At 40.1% G+C, this 16,970-nt stretch overlaps 1 protein-coding gene across 2 annotated transcripts in view; it reads right to left on the bottom strand.

The window, feature by feature from the left end:
* The window catches only part of XRCC5 (X-ray repair cross complementing 5), an 85,638-nt gene that overhangs the window by 19,364 nt on the left and 49,304 nt on the right, over positions 1–16,970 (bottom strand). For both annotated transcript variants that reach the window (XM_060410401.1, XM_004004914.5), the window contains exon 16: positions 16,342–16,411. In XM_060410401.1, the coding sequence (XP_060266384.1) occupies positions 16,342–16,411 (70 nt within the window). The remainder of the gene's footprint in view (positions 1–16,341; positions 16,412–16,970) is intronic.

Here is a 16,970-nt window from a genome sequence, read left to right as displayed (position 1 = left end):
GTTAAATCATTTAAAAATGTTCAACAGTTTACATAGTCAATAACAATGGCATCTTTATTAAAGAAAAGAAAGTGACAATAAAAAATCTAGCATTTAAATAAAAAATGTATATGATCAGGTCAGTCATTAAGAGAATTAAAAGGAGTAACATCTTTCAGTAACAAATAAAAATCTAAGTGAGCAGTCCAGTTTATAGCCAATGAAATCCACATGTAAATTACTATCACTGTCTTTAAAGCAAAGAGTTAACAAGAAACATTTGCCTGGTAAGAAAACAAGTCTGTGTTTTAGTACAGGGAACAAAAATCAGTCACAAAGAGGCTTCCCTGTGTCTCAAACAGGCTATAAACTGGCCACTGTGGGTAGAGGCTTTGTGCGCATTCAGACAGGGTCCAAAGAGAAGAACAGAAATCACTGAATATTTAACCAAGGAAGTTTAATGCAGACAACTGTTAACACAGGTGATAAAGAACTGTAAAGCCAACTGAAAATGGGTGCTGTAACCCAGAGATTAGAAATAGCAAGAAGCCCCTAGCACCCCCTGGCACTGCAAGGGAACAAGAACAGAGCAGAAAGGCGATAAGAGGAGGGGATAAATAAAGCCTGTCCTATAGGGGCGGAAACCATGGAGGACTTGGAGATGCTGGGGTGGGGGTGGTGGGGGGAGTAAGAGAAACACCCTGGCTTCTCCCTCCCTCCTTACTTCTCACCAGGATCTGAACACAGTAGGAAGCCAGTAGCTGTGGGAGCCTGGAAGATGCAACCTGCAGGGACAGGCTCCATCCCACTCCTCCCCGCAGACCCAAGGCACACAGGGAAAGGGTGAGCAGAGGATCTAGGGGCCACTGGCACAGTGTGTTATCATGAACCCATAGGATTGAACGCTCCATTTACACATCAGATATTTGCAGGACACAGAAGTTAACAAAGCAGTCTTTAACTTAAATAATAAAGGAATATAAAGTATATAGGACTTTTCTTCATTACTGAACCCTTCCCATGGCGTTCATGACCTTTAAGGAGTCAAATGCACTTCAGGGAATGTAAGAACAAAAAGAAGGTATCCTAAATATTTTCCCTCTAAATGACATAAGATGTGCCGATTTATTTCTTTTAAATACCCTTTCGACTTCTACTTTCAAAAGAATTTGGATCTATGATCCCAGGAATTTGTCCTGAATGTTTGTGTTTCTTGGTCTGGTATTATTCCTGTTTTTAGTTTTGCAGTCTTTAATGAAATCTGCTTACTGGGGAAAAATAAATCACTGGCGGCCACAAGAGAAACTGAGAACCAGGGGGAAAGGATAAGCCTTATGAACCTGAAAGTGACTTCAATTGTTGTCTTGTTTAAGCAAGTGGACTGTGGAGTGGACACAGGTCTGTCCTGCCTTTTACCTCTGTTCCACCCTTGCCCCTTTTAGAAACCATTCTGCTAGACTCTCTGCCCCAAATTTCCTCATGTAGCAGACAGAAGAAGTTGCCTGCCTCCCTTGAAAGAACAGAAAAAGTTTCAGCAGATATGACAGAGAATACCACAGCTATAATATTATGCATGACCAGTGGCACAGGAAATTGAACTAAGGTATGTAAAAGCGTTGACCACTTCAACAGTACAGATACAGCCCTGGTAGTTGTTTATTATTACTAATATTTTTTACCAATAACTAAAAAACTCAATTAAAACTTCACCATTTAAGCTCCGTAAATTAAGTCACAGCCCATTTTTTCATGCTTAACGATTTTCTCATTAAGTGCAGTAACTTCTTACAAATTGCACTAATAAAAGTAAGTCTTGCTGGGTGTTTTCCCCCTCTTTTTAAATGCTGCCTTTTCATTGATGTGTTAAATTAAAACCCCAGGCACAAAGAGCAGAGTAAATGCAAAGTCTTTATTGTTCAGACTCCAATCCAGCAGACTGTGAGATCTCTTTCATTTTATTTTTGTTTTTATTTGAGCTAACTGTGAGGCCTACTTTATAGCCATAAGAAGAAAGATTTTGAAGATCTCTTGGTTTTAGCTCACTCTAGAAAACAAGTGATAGTGTAAGCTAATGAGAAACTAGAAAAATGGCATTTGGTTTAGCCCATTGCCTTCAAGATCAGTTTATGAAAGGGAACATGATGACAAGACTTTTTCATTCTGGATGAATAATGTTTCTCATCTTAAATAACTTGGGTGTAAGACTAGATCTGTCTCCAAGTCAGTTGGAAATTTTTAGGCTTGCTGGTCAGTGGGTGGAGGTTTTATGGAATTCTATGGTCTTTCAATTTTTTATTAAAAATTCTATTTATTTATTCTTTTTAACTATTAAAGACCGACCGAATATATCCCATGAAACCTGAAGATTATCAGTTCATATTTACAAGGCTTATAGCAATTAACTAAAGACCAAAGAACATCCACTCTTTAGTCTAACTAATTACTTCGTTTCCAGACAGGAGTGTACTTTAAGTAGCGCAAAACTGGGGCGTGACACTAACATAAGGAAGAAACGAAAGGAAGTCCTTTTCATCAAATGAGGAAGTGGCACCTTCAGCTCACTTATGTAATGTACATGCTATATGCTTGGAAGTATGCACTGAAGACGGGAGTAGGGAGTAGACAGGGCAGAGGAAGGGCATCTTCATAATTTTCTAAGGTCTTAAAACAAATTTTAAATTCTGAGCATACTAAAATAAGAATATTTTACTAAATACCACAGTGATACAGAAGAATTCAGAACTAAAGCATCTAGATTCCATTCTGGATGAGTAGTGGAGAGAGGCAGAATGCAAGATGACAGTGTCTGGTACTGTAGGAATTTTATAGTATTTGTCCAGCTGTATACCTGAGTGGGTGTCATCAAACTTATACAGGAAGTAGGCAGAGGGGACCAAGCAGATGCAGAAACAGTGCAGCCAAGAGAAAATGCTGGAACAGGGGACCAGTCTGGCAGTGGGGTCCAGTTGAAAGTTGGTAATCGAATGGAATTGAGATGCATGTATCAGTGGAAGAGACACAGTGAGGAGTGATGAGTCAGACTCCTCTGCAAGGAGAGGAGCAGATGGCTGCTAGCTGAATGTGCTTTTGGGGATGACAGAGGAGGGGGAGGCAGGACACGGAGCTTTACAATGCCTCAAGAAACTGACTAATTCTTAAATGGACTATCAAGAACCAGAAATTTAAAAACCATACTCCATGTATCAATCTTCTTAAAAACTGGTAAATAATGATGTCCTGTGCTTATCTGGTATCTTTCCTTAAGGACCCTTCAGATCCCCCCCCCTTTTTTTTTTCATTTTTTCCCCCTCTGTTTTTGATTTTTGTGAAGAAAGTTGTACAATATTCTAGAACTCAAAATACAGAGATGTTTCTTCTCTGATGAGGCTAAGATTTCTAAATCAATCCAGAAAACCTGAGGGTTAATCTGGCTGTAATTCAAAAATTCAAATCATGATGATTCCCAAGCACTGTTTTATTAAGGACAATGATGGAGACAAAAAAACTACTACTGGCTGGCAGCACTCAGAGAGCATAAAAACAAATGGAGGTTTTATTTGCATAGACCAGCAGCAGCATCTTTGATAATGAATCATATTACAATAAAACGACTACTGGGCATTAATATCCCAGGATACACAGGCTCTTAAATCTCAAGAATCTCTTTGCAGGGTTGGGGCCGGGATCTGGTGGGGTGAGAACAAACAAGGGACATTCATACAGAAGGGCAGCGAAGTGAATGTCACAAGAGTATTAGCAGGTGTCCAGTGTGGTTTGAGCACAGGGTACACAGAGGGGACCTGTAGAAGACTGGTCTAGAATGGCAGGATGCGACCAGGTTGTATGAAGTCTTGACTGGAGGACTAATTTCAAAGACAAAGAGAGTGATTAAGAAGGGCTGACCCATAATCAAATCTGTGCTATAAGAAGCTAAATCGGTACCAACACATAGGATGAGATGAACAGAAGAATTTTGAGGGTAATTAATATAGGATGCGGTAACTGTCCAATGGTGAAATGATGGAAGCCCAAGTTGTAGTAGTGGTATTTAGGATGGAAAGGAAAAGACAGATATGAAACAACTAGATTAGAGAGTGATTAAAAATTAGAAGAAACTTAGAACTAGGTACAAAGTGGTTAGAAACACTCATCAACAGTAAACTCAAGAGGCAAAATAACAGCAGTAACAAAAATCCCTTATTTCTGTAGAAAATCCTATTAATGCTCACGGCACTGGGACGCCCCATCACTTTGGCTGCTGCCTCACTTGGGATGCCTTTCCTGGGGCCCTCTCCCATCCAGCCTTTCATTGCTCAGGTCTGCCAGCCTCTTCTATGATTCCTCCTCACATCGGTCAACCCACCTGCACCTACACCCATACTCTGCATCCTTCCTACTGTTCTGGATAAACCATCTGTGTGCAGCTATCTAAGTTACTCCTTCCACCTGTGCCCTAGAACTCACACCTCCCCCTACTCTAGAATCTCATTATTCTCATGTCTTTACAGACCATTTCTATGGTGACTTCTCCCAGATTTATATTTACAACCCAGGCTCTTTTCCTAAAGTCAGGACCTATATAACCAACTTAATATGTCTTTACGTTCTCTAAATGTCAGCACCTTCCAGTTGCTGCTGCTACTGCTGCTGCTAAGTCGCTTCAGTCGTGTCCGACTCTGTGCGACTCCATAGACGGCCTCCTACCAGGCTTCCCAGTCCCTGGGGTTTTCCAGGCAAGAACACTGGAGTGGGTTGCCATTTCCTTCTCCAATGCATGAAAGTGAAAAGTGAAAGTGAAGCCGCTCAGTCGTGTCCGACTCTTAGCGACCTCATGGACTGCAGCACACCAGGCTCCTCCATCCATGGGATTTTCCAGGCAAGAGTACTGGAAAGAAGCCATTGCCTTCTCCCACCTTCCAGTTGTTCAGGCCCAAATACTTAAGAGTCACCCTTGACTTGTTTCCTTCTCTCACATCCTATTTTCAGACTATCAGCAAAACCTGCCAAGAAAGAGTATGACCTCTTTTCACTGCCTTTCACTTGGATCACTGCAGTGGCCTTCTAACTCATCTGCCTACTTCAACCTTGCCCAGTCTCAACAGGGCAGCCAGAGCGCCTTTTAAAACATAATCAATCAGCTCATCCTCTACTCAGAACTCTTCAGCAATTTCCCATTTCACTCAGAGTAAAAGCAAAAGGTTAGGAGGCCCTACATGACATGTGCCCCAGATACCGCTCGGATCTCATCTCTGCTTCTTTCCTCCAGCCACACTGGCTTCCCCGATACTCCTGAGCAATGCTCCCTCCTGGCTGCAAAGTGTTCCCTAGAGATAGCTACCACACTCTACCTTCCACGTTCCTCAATTCTCTGTTCAAATGACAACCAAGTAGCAAGGCTTCCTTCATCCTTTACATAAAATCACAAGCCTGTAACAACCCCAACATTCACTTTCCCACCACTATCCTGTTTTAATTTTTCTCTATAGTGATGGTGCTATTATGAGTTGAACAGGGTTCCCTCCAAATTCACGTTCTTCCCAGAACTTCAGAATGTGACCTTATTTGGAAATAGGTTTCTTGCAGAGTAATCAAGTTCAGATGAGTTCATAAGGCGGGGGGGAGGGGGGGTGCTGATCCAGTAAGATGGTGTTCATATAAGAGGGAAATCTGGATGCAGACACACAGAATTCCAGCTGAAGATGAGGCAGACTGGAGGGATGCATCCAGAAGCTAAGGAACACCAAGGACTGCCAGCTGTCACTAAAAGCTAGGAAACTGGCACAGAATGGATTCTCCCAAGAGTCCTTAGAGAGAACCAACTTTATGCACCTTGATTTTGGACATCTAACTTCCAGAACTGAGAGAAAATAAACTTGTTATTCTTAAACCAGCCAGTTGGTATACTTCACTACAGCAGCCCTAGCAAATGAACCCAAGTGCTTACCATCACTTGACATAGATTTTATTCATTTACTGTCTGTATCTTGCCAAAATGAGTAGCACATAATAGGCATTCAACAAACATTTGCTGAATGGATGAATAAATGATTGAGGCCTCTTGAGTTACTCCTCTAAAAGCTTCATGTCTAAAAGACATGAAGATGTCTTTTTGTGTTCCTTCAACTTAAATCCATACATTGTATATTCACTATTGGCTATCACTGAGGGGAATGGACAGCCTAGAATTCTTATCACCACTCTTTAATTTTTATAGAGAAAGAAATAATTAAAACAAAGATCCCTTAAAAGAGAAAATGCAGAGACAAAGAGTAACAGCCTCTGAAAGATGTATACTGGAGTCAGATATATCATTTCCACATTACTATAACTATACATGCAGAAATCTTTGTTGCTGTCATTTACTAAGAACGAATTAGCCTCACCCCATCTTGTTGTAAGCTCTTTTTACCCTCTTAGGTCAAGATACTTGACCCCACTGCCTATGGCTATAGCCTCAATTTACCATATCCTAAAACAATTAATCATCTTGACTATAATATAGAACATTAACAGGGATTAACAGGGTTATTCCTATGAAGAGACAGTGAGAAAGCAAGACAGAGAATGCTGGTTATAAGGAGGGTCTGGAAGAGAGAGGGACAATGAATGAAGAGATTTCTTCTTTTTATGTGCTACTTTCTGTATTATTATTTTTCAATGAGTATATACTTATTTTTTAACGAGAGGTCTAAGGAGCAATTAAATCATCTTGAAACTGTAAGAGACTATTAGATAAGTAAACAATAAACAGTTATTTCTATCTCCAGTGAGTTCTAAATGGAAACACATTTTTCATGGATTGGCATTTATGGGTGGCAGGTACTCGGGACACTTGTATTTCACTGACCCTTTAATTCCTTTAGTTTTCTTTCTCTACCACCTACTTCTCTCTGTTTATTACTCATTTACTCAAATGGCAGTATGAAAAAGGACCTTAGAAAATATTTAATTTCACCCACTGGCCTTCAGGTCTAGTCTACCAATTTGAATCAGATTTGTAGAAGGCAAATTTTATCTTTATAGATTCAATCTCCTCTATAATTCCTTATATTTAAAATTCCAATGTGTAAGTTGCTTCATTATAGTATATCTAAGACTAATCAGAAATGGGACAATGGTGGGATAATCCAACCAATCAAACAAAATACACCCATGCTTGAGAAAAATGGCACAAAGAAGAAACAAATGAAAGGCGGAAGCAACAAATTGACTTTTCCGAATCTATAAACACTAAAGTGAGACTTGCTCACAAGTTCCTAAAATCGCCACGGTTTTCCCTGTACTGTATAAGTTTGTCACTTACTAATGTAAGGGACTTCCCTGGTGACTCAGACAGTAAAGAATCTGCAATGCAGGAGACCCAGGTTCAATCCCTGGGTTGGGAAGACCCCCTGGAGAAGGGAATGGTTACCCACTCCAGTATTCTTGCCTGGAGAATTCCATGGACAGATGGGACTGGCGAACTACAGTTCATGGGATCACAAAGAGTTGGACACAACTCAGTGACCAATACTTTACTAATGTAAATGAATTCCTCCCACAAAGCACAGAATTCTGAAATACAAACATAATCCTGTGATATACATATACATATGTTTATTTTTTTTTAACTCCAATACCTGAAGATCTTTATTTAAAATACACCCTATTAACTGAATTGACAATGTTTCTTTATTGATACTCTGTAGACATTCACTTGGGTTTCTAGACAGTTGTTTAGCTAGATGAGGCAAAAATTATAAAGGTCTCACTAGCCCACAAGTTCTGGAGGTAAATAACCTTCCATACTCAAAACCTCATGGAAAACAACTAGATAGAAAATCAACAAAGGTACAGGTTTGAACAAACTGTCATCCAAAGTGATCAACTTGACATTTATAGAAACCTCAACCTAGCAACAACAGAATAAATATTCTTTTAAAGGACATATGAAATATTTGTCAAAAGAGTCTAAATGCTAAGCCTTAAAATAAGTCTCAATAAATTTAAGAGTTGAAGCCACTTGAAATGTTCTCTGGTCACAACAGAATTAAATTAAAACTCAACAACAGAAATAAAATTAGGAATGTCCTAGTATTTGGAAATTAAACACAGTTCTAAATAATCCAAAGATCAAAGAAATCACAAAAGGAATTAAACAGTATTTTAATTGAGTAAGAATGAAAACAATTTATGGTGCACAGTTAAAAAATTGGCTAGAGGGAAATGTATAGATTTAAATGCCTATGTTAGAAAAAAAGTTTCAAATCAATAATCTACACTTCTACCACAAGAAATTAAAAAAGGAGCAAATTAAATCCAATGCAAGCAAAAGGAAGGGAAAAATCAAGATCAGAGCAGAAGTCAATGAAATTTAAAACAAAATAATAAAATCAGTAAAACTAAAAGTTAGATCTTCTATAAAAGAGAAACTTTATTTAGACTAACCAAGAGAAGATACAAATTACTAAAAATTGGGAATAAAAGCAGTCATGTACCAACAACCACAGAACTTAAAATTTATAAGGGAAAAATAATATGAACAACGCTATGCCAATAATTAGACAACGTAGATGAATAGACAAATTTGTATAAAGGTACAAATTACCATCAGTGATTCAAGAAGAAATAAGAAATCTGACTAACTTTATCATAAGTAAAATAACTGAATTAGTATTAAAAACTTTCCCACAAAGAAACCAGGCCCAGAAGGCTTCACTGGCAATATTTATCATATATTTAATGAAGAAACCATACCAATTCTGAAAAGGAGGAAAGACTACTTCCCAACTCATTCTACGAGGCCTGCATTTCCCAGATACCAAAGCCAGACAAAGATAGCGCAAGAAAACTACAGGAAAGTATCATTTATGAATATACACACAATAATCCTACCAAAATATATGCAAAATAAATCTAGAAACATTCAAAAAAGATTATCTACCATGACTGACTGGAATTTATTCCCGTAGCGCAAGACTGGTTTAACAACTGAAAATCAATGAATATAGTATACCACATAAACGGACAAATAAAACCCAGGTAATCACCTCACAGACGTAAAACATGCACCTGATAAAACTCAGCACTCATTCACAGCAAAACTCTCTGTCCCCTAGGAACGGAAGAAAACTTTTTCAAGCTGATTAAGGAAATCTGAGAAAACTTAGAGCTAACGTTACACTAATGGTGAAAGACTAAAAAGCCAACGTTGTACTGGATGTTCCAGCCAGTAAAATTAAAAAAAAAAAAGACACTGAAAGCAATGCAAGTCCCAAAGGAAGAAGTAAAACTGCCTTTATTTGCACAGTATGATCCTGTTAGCAGAAAATCCTAAGGAGTATATAAACATACAAATATCCATAGCAGCATTATTCTTAATAGCTAAAAACTGGAAACAATCTAAATATCCATCAACTGGTGAATGGATAAACAAAATGTGGCATATTCATTAACCTGGAATATTGTTCAGCACAAATAAGAAGTCAATTATCGATACATTCTACAACACAGACAAATTTCAAAAACCTTATGCTAAATAAAAGAAGCAGACACAAAAGCCTGCATATTGAGTGATTCCATTTGCATGGAATTTCCAGAAAAGACAAATCTAGAGAGACAGAAAGTGGTTGGCTGAGGTGGTGGTGGGAAAGAACTGACTGTAAACTGTCAAGGGAAACTGTGTGGCATTGAGGGAAAAGTTTTTCAACTGGGTTGTGGTCATGACTGCATAACCTTTTTCATTTATAAAGAATCACAAAATTATACTTAGAATGAGTACATTTTATAGCAGAAAATGATACTTCAATAAACTGTTTAAAAACTGGCAATAAATAAGTGCAATTTAACTAAAGATTTGTGGAGATTTACCACAGATAGAAGGCAGACACTAGGTGTTCTACAGAATAACCACTAAAAAACTCAAACAATAAATCTTGTCCTTAATGTCCCAAGGGAACGCTGCTAGATTCCAAGGGCAAGAGAATAATAGTTTGATCGTTCCCCTATGAGAAATGGCTCCTGACTCCAATGGCCTACCAGTGGAACACCGTACAGTGACTGAGTGTCACGGCTGCATCTCATTACTGCTAAAAGACACAGAGATAAAATACAGGATTTCAGTAGTTTAATCTGACAAAGGAAAAGAAAACGAGCCTTATTAGCCAGCTCAGTCTGACATAACAAAATATCATGGACCAGCTGGCTTCAACAACAGAAATTTATTTCCTCACAGTTGGAAGCTGGTGTCAGGTTTGGGTGGGGGCTCTCTTTCTGGCTTGCAAACAGTCACCTTCACATCAGACAGAAAAGAAAGAGAAGAGAGAAGAGAATGCAAACTAGTGTCTCTTTTTATAAGGGTTACTAATCTCATTATGAGGGCTCCAATATCATGACCTCATCTAAATCTAATGACCTCCCAAAGGCTCCATCTCCAAATACTATCACCTGAGGAGTCAGGGCTTTAATATACAAATTTGGGGAGGACACAATTCAGTCTACAGCAAGGCCTTTAATCATAACTGTTAACTACAAGGTTTTTTTTTTCCCCCAAATGTCCAGGAGGAATTGCAAAAAAAAAAAAGGAAAAAAAGTTGATTTTGTTTTCCCTCTATATCCAAGGACATCTATGCTGGTAATATTCTCAAGCCCTGCTGGAACTGTGTTCTATACCTGAACCAAATTCCCTTCCCTTTTCTGGCCCAAGAAACAAGCATGCCATTTTTAAAAGTTTTATGTAGACATGGAAACAGACAGGACTAACAGTACCAAATTATACTTAGCATTTCTTTCCGTGTCAGCATATTTTTTGCCCTGGGCTTGCAATTTGAAGGTGGGGTGGGGTGGGGGGAACCAAAACACTTTTACTGCATTTAAGCTGTTTCTGGGTTCCTCTTAACACATTTCAACCTATTAGTGACTATTTTAACAAAAGACTAACATCCTTTCCTAAACATTTTAATTGGTCAAGGGCTTCTGATGTTTCCTACAAGCAGTCATTTTCAGTCATTGATGACAGCAGTTTGCAGATCAGCAAAATCAGAAATCAGTTTCCTTTCTCAACCAGCTGGGCTTACGAAGCAGTCGTGAAAGACAGCTCAATTCAAGGACAACTAGGAGAACCAAGTACGATGCCCTGCATGACAGTGATCTATTATGCACCGTGAATTACAGGCAGTGAAGAAAAAGAACCAAACTGCCACAAGTACTTCAACAGCTCTCTGCTCCACAAATCACGCTCATTAGCACTTCTCGCAAGGGTGAACACCAACAGCAAGCTGGATACCACACCCTTTTTCCCGAGAACCCATGATTAATTCTGTGTTTCCAGCAGAGCCAACTGTGAGCACCTGCCTGGCTGCACTGCTGGCACGGGTCATCAGTGCAAGCCAGTGGGCCACCGCATTACATGCAGGCTTGAATGAACTCTGTGTTCTAGCTGTTAGGACACAGGGAAACCACTCATGTGAGTTCCACCATTTTCAGCCAAAGGAAAAAACATCCTTTCTATTTTTAACATAAAAAAGGAAAAAAAAAATACTCAGCAAGTTTAAGACAACCAACTTTACCATCTGGCACGAGAAAACAAAACTTTGGGAGACTGAAAATGCTGCGTGTATCACACATAGGTGTTTTAATGCTCTCAGGAAGAAATCTTGGGGCTTGCTGAGAGAGCGTCCCGATTAGTAAACAGGTTTTGATTTGCAAGCTCTCATTTTTAACATACAGCTAGGCTACAATTTACAAGAGCCATACTCCGCAATTAGAGATACTCTGATCCACAGATTGACAGCAATCTGAAAAGATGTTAGAAGCTGAGTAAGAATGGACAGGAGCCTTTTAGGGACAGATGTGAAGACTGAAAACACTTCCTTATAAAGTGGTTGTGTGTATATGCTAGTCTTTGATTTCTATGTCACGTCTTTTCTATTTTTTCTTTTTCTCTTCAATGATTTCATTGGAATTATTTGGTTAATGAGTTTTATTATATTAAAATGTAAACTCCAGAGCAGGTGTGTACCATCTAATGAAATGTAAGCAACCAATGGAGATGCTTAGGCCACAAAAAGCAACAACTGGCTCTTGAATCTGATCCACACATTTGCAATAATCTGTGGAAAGTCATGTCAACCATTCTGGGCCTAAACCCATAGGCCACATGGAAGATGAACAAGATCCTAAGGGTCAGTTCAGTTCAGTTCAGTCGCTCAGTCGTGTCCAACTCTTTGCGACCCCATGGACCACAGCACGCCAGGCCTCCCTGTCCATCACCAGTTCCTGGAGTTCACTGATCTCACGTCCATCGAATCGGTGATGCCATCCAGCCGTCTCATCCTCATCGTCCCCTCCTCCTCCTGCCCCCACCCCTCCCAGCATCAGGGTCCTTTTCCAATGGGTCAGCTCTTCCCATGGTCACTGACACACAACTATCACATCAAATAATAGCATTTCCTTCTAGTAGGGTCCTGTACAATTCCAAACAAACTTAAAATTCACATTGATAAGTGAGGCATGAAATAAGCATGGATCATCAAGTTTTAGAGTTTAACAATTTAAAACTAGTTAAAAAGAAAGTCAGTGAAGGACAGTAAAATATTTAATAAAAAATATAAAAGTATAGACTAAATCTCTGGAATCTGGAATCATGTATTTTCTCTCTCATGTTCAGATGGATCACTGTTGTTTGGGGAAAAACTAATAAAGTTTGTCAAACTGTGAAAAAAAAAAACTTTTATAGGGCTAACAATACTAAAAATTTTGGTTCTGTTTGTATTTAGTATCCTTTTTTCAAGATGTTTGAGGTATTTAACAGAAGCTAATTTTCTCTGTTATTTGCTCTGTACAAAACAGATAAAGGCTATATTTTTTATTTTCTTGTTTGTCTAGAAAGGGGTATGGCAGGTTATATAATTCACAGCAAAGATTAATAAACCATTAACAAAAGAAAATACATTAAACATACACATATGGGAATTTTTTTCCCAGATCCCCTAAGAAACTTGGATTGAGAACCCAGAGGTTAGACTTGATTCATGGTAGAAAATCATATGAGTCAGTGCTCTACTCACAGAGTAGAAAGAAATTATTTATTTGACTTTGCTGAATAATATAATTTCATTACTAGTTGCGTTAATAACATTCTGCCTAGTTCTGGGCAATCCTACAGAAGTAAATTTTAAGAAATGTCCTTTAAAACTGGAAGGATGTTGTTTGATATATGAGACTAAGAGGTTGGAGAATGAAGATGGCAGAGTAGAGGATGAGACAGGAGCCAAACAAAGTGAGAGAAAAAGATTCGAGAAGCATGAAAGACCTCAACGGCCACAGAACTGAGTGATCATCATCTTCCAAATGGCTGCGTACGTTACACTCACGGCAAATAAACCTAATGTTAGATATCAGACCCCAAATAGGAGTCTTTACCACTCCAACTTAGGATGCTTCTTCTTGACAGGTTTGTTTTTTAACCAGTCATGCTCCTGTGAATTCAATTTGGTGGAACAGAGCTCTGCTACCTTGTCACAACTCAGGGGTCTCCGAGAACTATAGACTCAGGTTCTCTCAATAACTCACAACTGCACATAACAGACATCACAGATGATGGAACTGACGGGCTTATGAATACTGTGCGAGGGAAACACCCATCTTCACAACTGAGAGATGACTATTTTGTACAGAGCTGTGGTCAAGAATTTTCTATTGTGAAACTGTAGTAACAGAATGTCAGGTGGCTAGCAAGGAAGGAGGAGAGTTGGGCCAGAAAGAGAAGGGCACATAAGAATTAAAGACATCTTACAGAAGCACCCACAGCCAGAATGAACATGTTCCTGGGGTTCAGTGTTACTTGCTGTCTGCCAGTAAGCTTAGGACAAGGCACATCGCTTACACTAAAAACCAGAAAAGAAAATGCGTGCTGCTGACGGCTCACGTCAAGGGGACAGGATCACAAAACGCTATATGAGCTGACAGTTTTGGATGACTCTGCTATTGGCTCAGGACAAAGGAACTGCACCCGTGCTTTAGTTTATAACAGAAGTGAAAGGGCCAAGTTCTAACAAAGGGTAAAACTACCCATTATTAATCACACTTTTGGCCACTCCATTAAAAAAATAGATGTACAGGAGAGGAGAGAAGGACTTCTGCCTCCCCTGGCCAAGGCAGAGATCTCTAGAAGATCAAAACCAGGGAGGTAGCTTTAAGTTTGGGAGAGTTCTTCAGGCTTGCAAGGTGAGTCTCGGCTCACCAAGAGATGTTCAAGTAGAAGAACACGGAAGGTAGAAAAGGAACGAGGACACAAAATTTCTGAAGCTTGAAGCCAGAAAGGGAAGCCAAATGAGGACCATGAGACAGAACTAACTGCTAACAAGTGGGCAGTCCCATTTTTTTGCAGCTCGGCAGAAAGCCTGCTTTTGTGAGGTCACTGGAGATCTCTGACCGACCAAGTTCCAGAATGAGGTCCAGAGGGACATCCACCATCACAACACTGCAGTGTGCCAGGACTCAATCACCTTCAACAGGGAAGAACAGCCTACTGGCCAAAATCCTAGCTACGGGCACAGGTTTGAGATGCTTGACCTTGTAACGTTTGAACAAACAAACAGCATAGGAAAGGAAAGCATTAGCAATCAGGAGAAATAGTACTGCTAAGTAGAAAAATCCAGTATTTGAAGGAGACATGGATTTGAATCCCTGTGTGATTTTGGGGGGAAGTTCATTTCTTCCAGTTTTACAGTTTTTCCTCCTGTAAAATGGGAATAATGATAATACCCATTGTGATCTATGGGCTTCCCAGGTGGCTCAGTGGTAAAGAATCTGCCTGCCAATGCAGGAGACACAGGTTTTGATCCCTGGATCAGGAAGATCCCCTAGAGGGGGACATGACAGCCCACTCTAGCAGTCTTGCCTGGGAAATCCCATGGGAGAGAGGAGCCTGGCGGGCTACAGTCCATGGGGTCACAAAGAGTCAGACATGACTGAGCAGGCACACATTGCCATGTACATGCCACTGAGGGGTCACTTGCCCCTGTTATTTTCACAAGACTGCCTTAATCCCCAATTAGCTTAGGAAAAACAGTGTTTTCCTAAGATATAAGCAAATTCTCAAGAATTTACTGTCTCAAGACCTCTTTTAGTTCAGTTCAGTCGCTCAGTCGTATCCGACTCTCTGAGACCCCATGAATCACAGCAAGACCTCCTTAGACTCTGGCATCTGGTGTTCTCAGGAGCTTTCTCTGCTCTGCCTGAACTTAACTCCAGACCCAAAACTCTGCCTCCTTACCAACCTCCCCAGGCAGAGCACTCAAGCCAAGCATCCCAGAGTTTTGCCAACAGTGAAGAATATCCTAAGTCATGAGCTGAGAATATACTGTAGAACACGGCACCCTTATGCAAATTTATTCACTTCCTCTCCTCTTACCTGTTTCTCCTCATTCCCTCCTCTCCTGCCATAGCTTCAATTTTTCTGCTTCTATGGTGCCAGCAGCTCCCCTCTTCTCTGAACCCCACCACTGGCCCCTAACCTCACTTTTTGTCTCAATTACCCTACAGAGCAATACTGCAGTCATGTGAGCAAGCACAGAAAATATCAGAGCTTCAAAACTGGTACCAGGATTTTCTGAAAAAATGACTTTTATTGGGAAAATCCTTTGGTAAGTACTTGTCCCCCGGAGGAACACAGATTCAGTCTCTACCTCAAGCCTCTATTCAGCTCACAGGCCCTGACCCTGGGTAGCAATAATGAACACAACATTGTTATATAAACAAGGCTGTAGGATTACAACTGCCAGTGGCCACTTGTTAAAGGCAAATGAACAGGAACCGGAATGCAATCAAGTGAATGAATGTCAGTCCGAGACCCTCTATCCATCCCTTCAAGTTGCTTTGGGATCAGCTCAAGACTAAATGGGATTCTAGGTTTCATCTGATAAGAAAAATGTGAGGATGTAATCAATTTCAGAAGGATCAAATCAAAGGGCAGGAGTAAGGTCTTTCTGAGATTACTGTCAAGGGCTCAAACTCTTAGGAGCAAACAAGAATTATGTCTCAGAAAATGGGAGGATATGACACAAAGATGTTTTATTCCCAGCGAACTTCAGTGAAGTGGAACTAAAAGCTCCAGGATTCCAGCCCACTGTTTTCTTAACAGGGAGACCTACGAATTGGCTCCTCTCCATTTAAAAGACCAGTGCTAAATCTACCTTCCCGTGCTCATATTGTGGCCTCGGTGAGCTCACCAACAAGGGACAGTCACAAAGATCTACCAGGAAAGAAAATTGTTCTATAAAATAGTGTAACAAAAGGTGACAATTATTAGTCTAGACTTAAATCACATTAACCTAACTAAACACCTTTCCTTAAGTACAAAGCCCACGTTATATCTCTTACCTTCCTCAAAGCTGGCCTTCTTCTGCCTCACTAGAACACGGAAGTTATCAGCAGGATTCACGCTTCCAACCTAGAACACATCCACAGATAGTAAACCTGCAGATCACTTCTCTTTTTGGAAGTACCCCAGGCAAGACAAGACAACTTAATGTAGTGTGTTCCTATAAAACAGGCAAAGACAAAGTGAGGCCCTTCCTGTTCATTTTCATTTCCATGGTTTGTTAAAAACTAGCAGATTTCTGTGTTCAAAGGGCTGCCGTCTGTCTGTACTTCCACTCACCTCTCCTCATGCAAACTGACTTCATTCCAGAGGGGTCAGAAGTCTGACGCCAGAGGCACCAGGCAGCCTAGCTTACTAGGCAGACTACCTGTCCATCCTGACACCCAACCAGTTAGGAAGGGGAGGATGCTGTGGTGCAGGGTCAGTTCAGAGTATCTTTGTCCCACTAAGATAACACAGGAACTGATACCCTGATGCCCTGATTCACTGAACTGTCCTTTCTGGGGACTGCTGCTGATCAAACCTGTGGCACTGAAATCTTGGTAGACTATTCAAACATGCCCAAAATAAACATGGCCCCAAAATAAAAACAAATCAGTGCTAGGTGGGAGAGTTTCAAAGACAAAAG

The sequence above is a fragment of the Ovis aries genome, chromosome 2 (genome assembly GCF_016772045.2).
Source record: "Ovis aries strain OAR_USU_Benz2616 breed Rambouillet chromosome 2, ARS-UI_Ramb_v3.0, whole genome shotgun sequence".
Lineage (NCBI taxonomy): Eukaryota > Metazoa > Chordata > Mammalia > Artiodactyla > Bovidae > Ovis > Ovis aries.
Note: the sequence above shows the minus strand (reverse complement) of the source record. Positions and strands in the feature narration are given on the sequence as shown.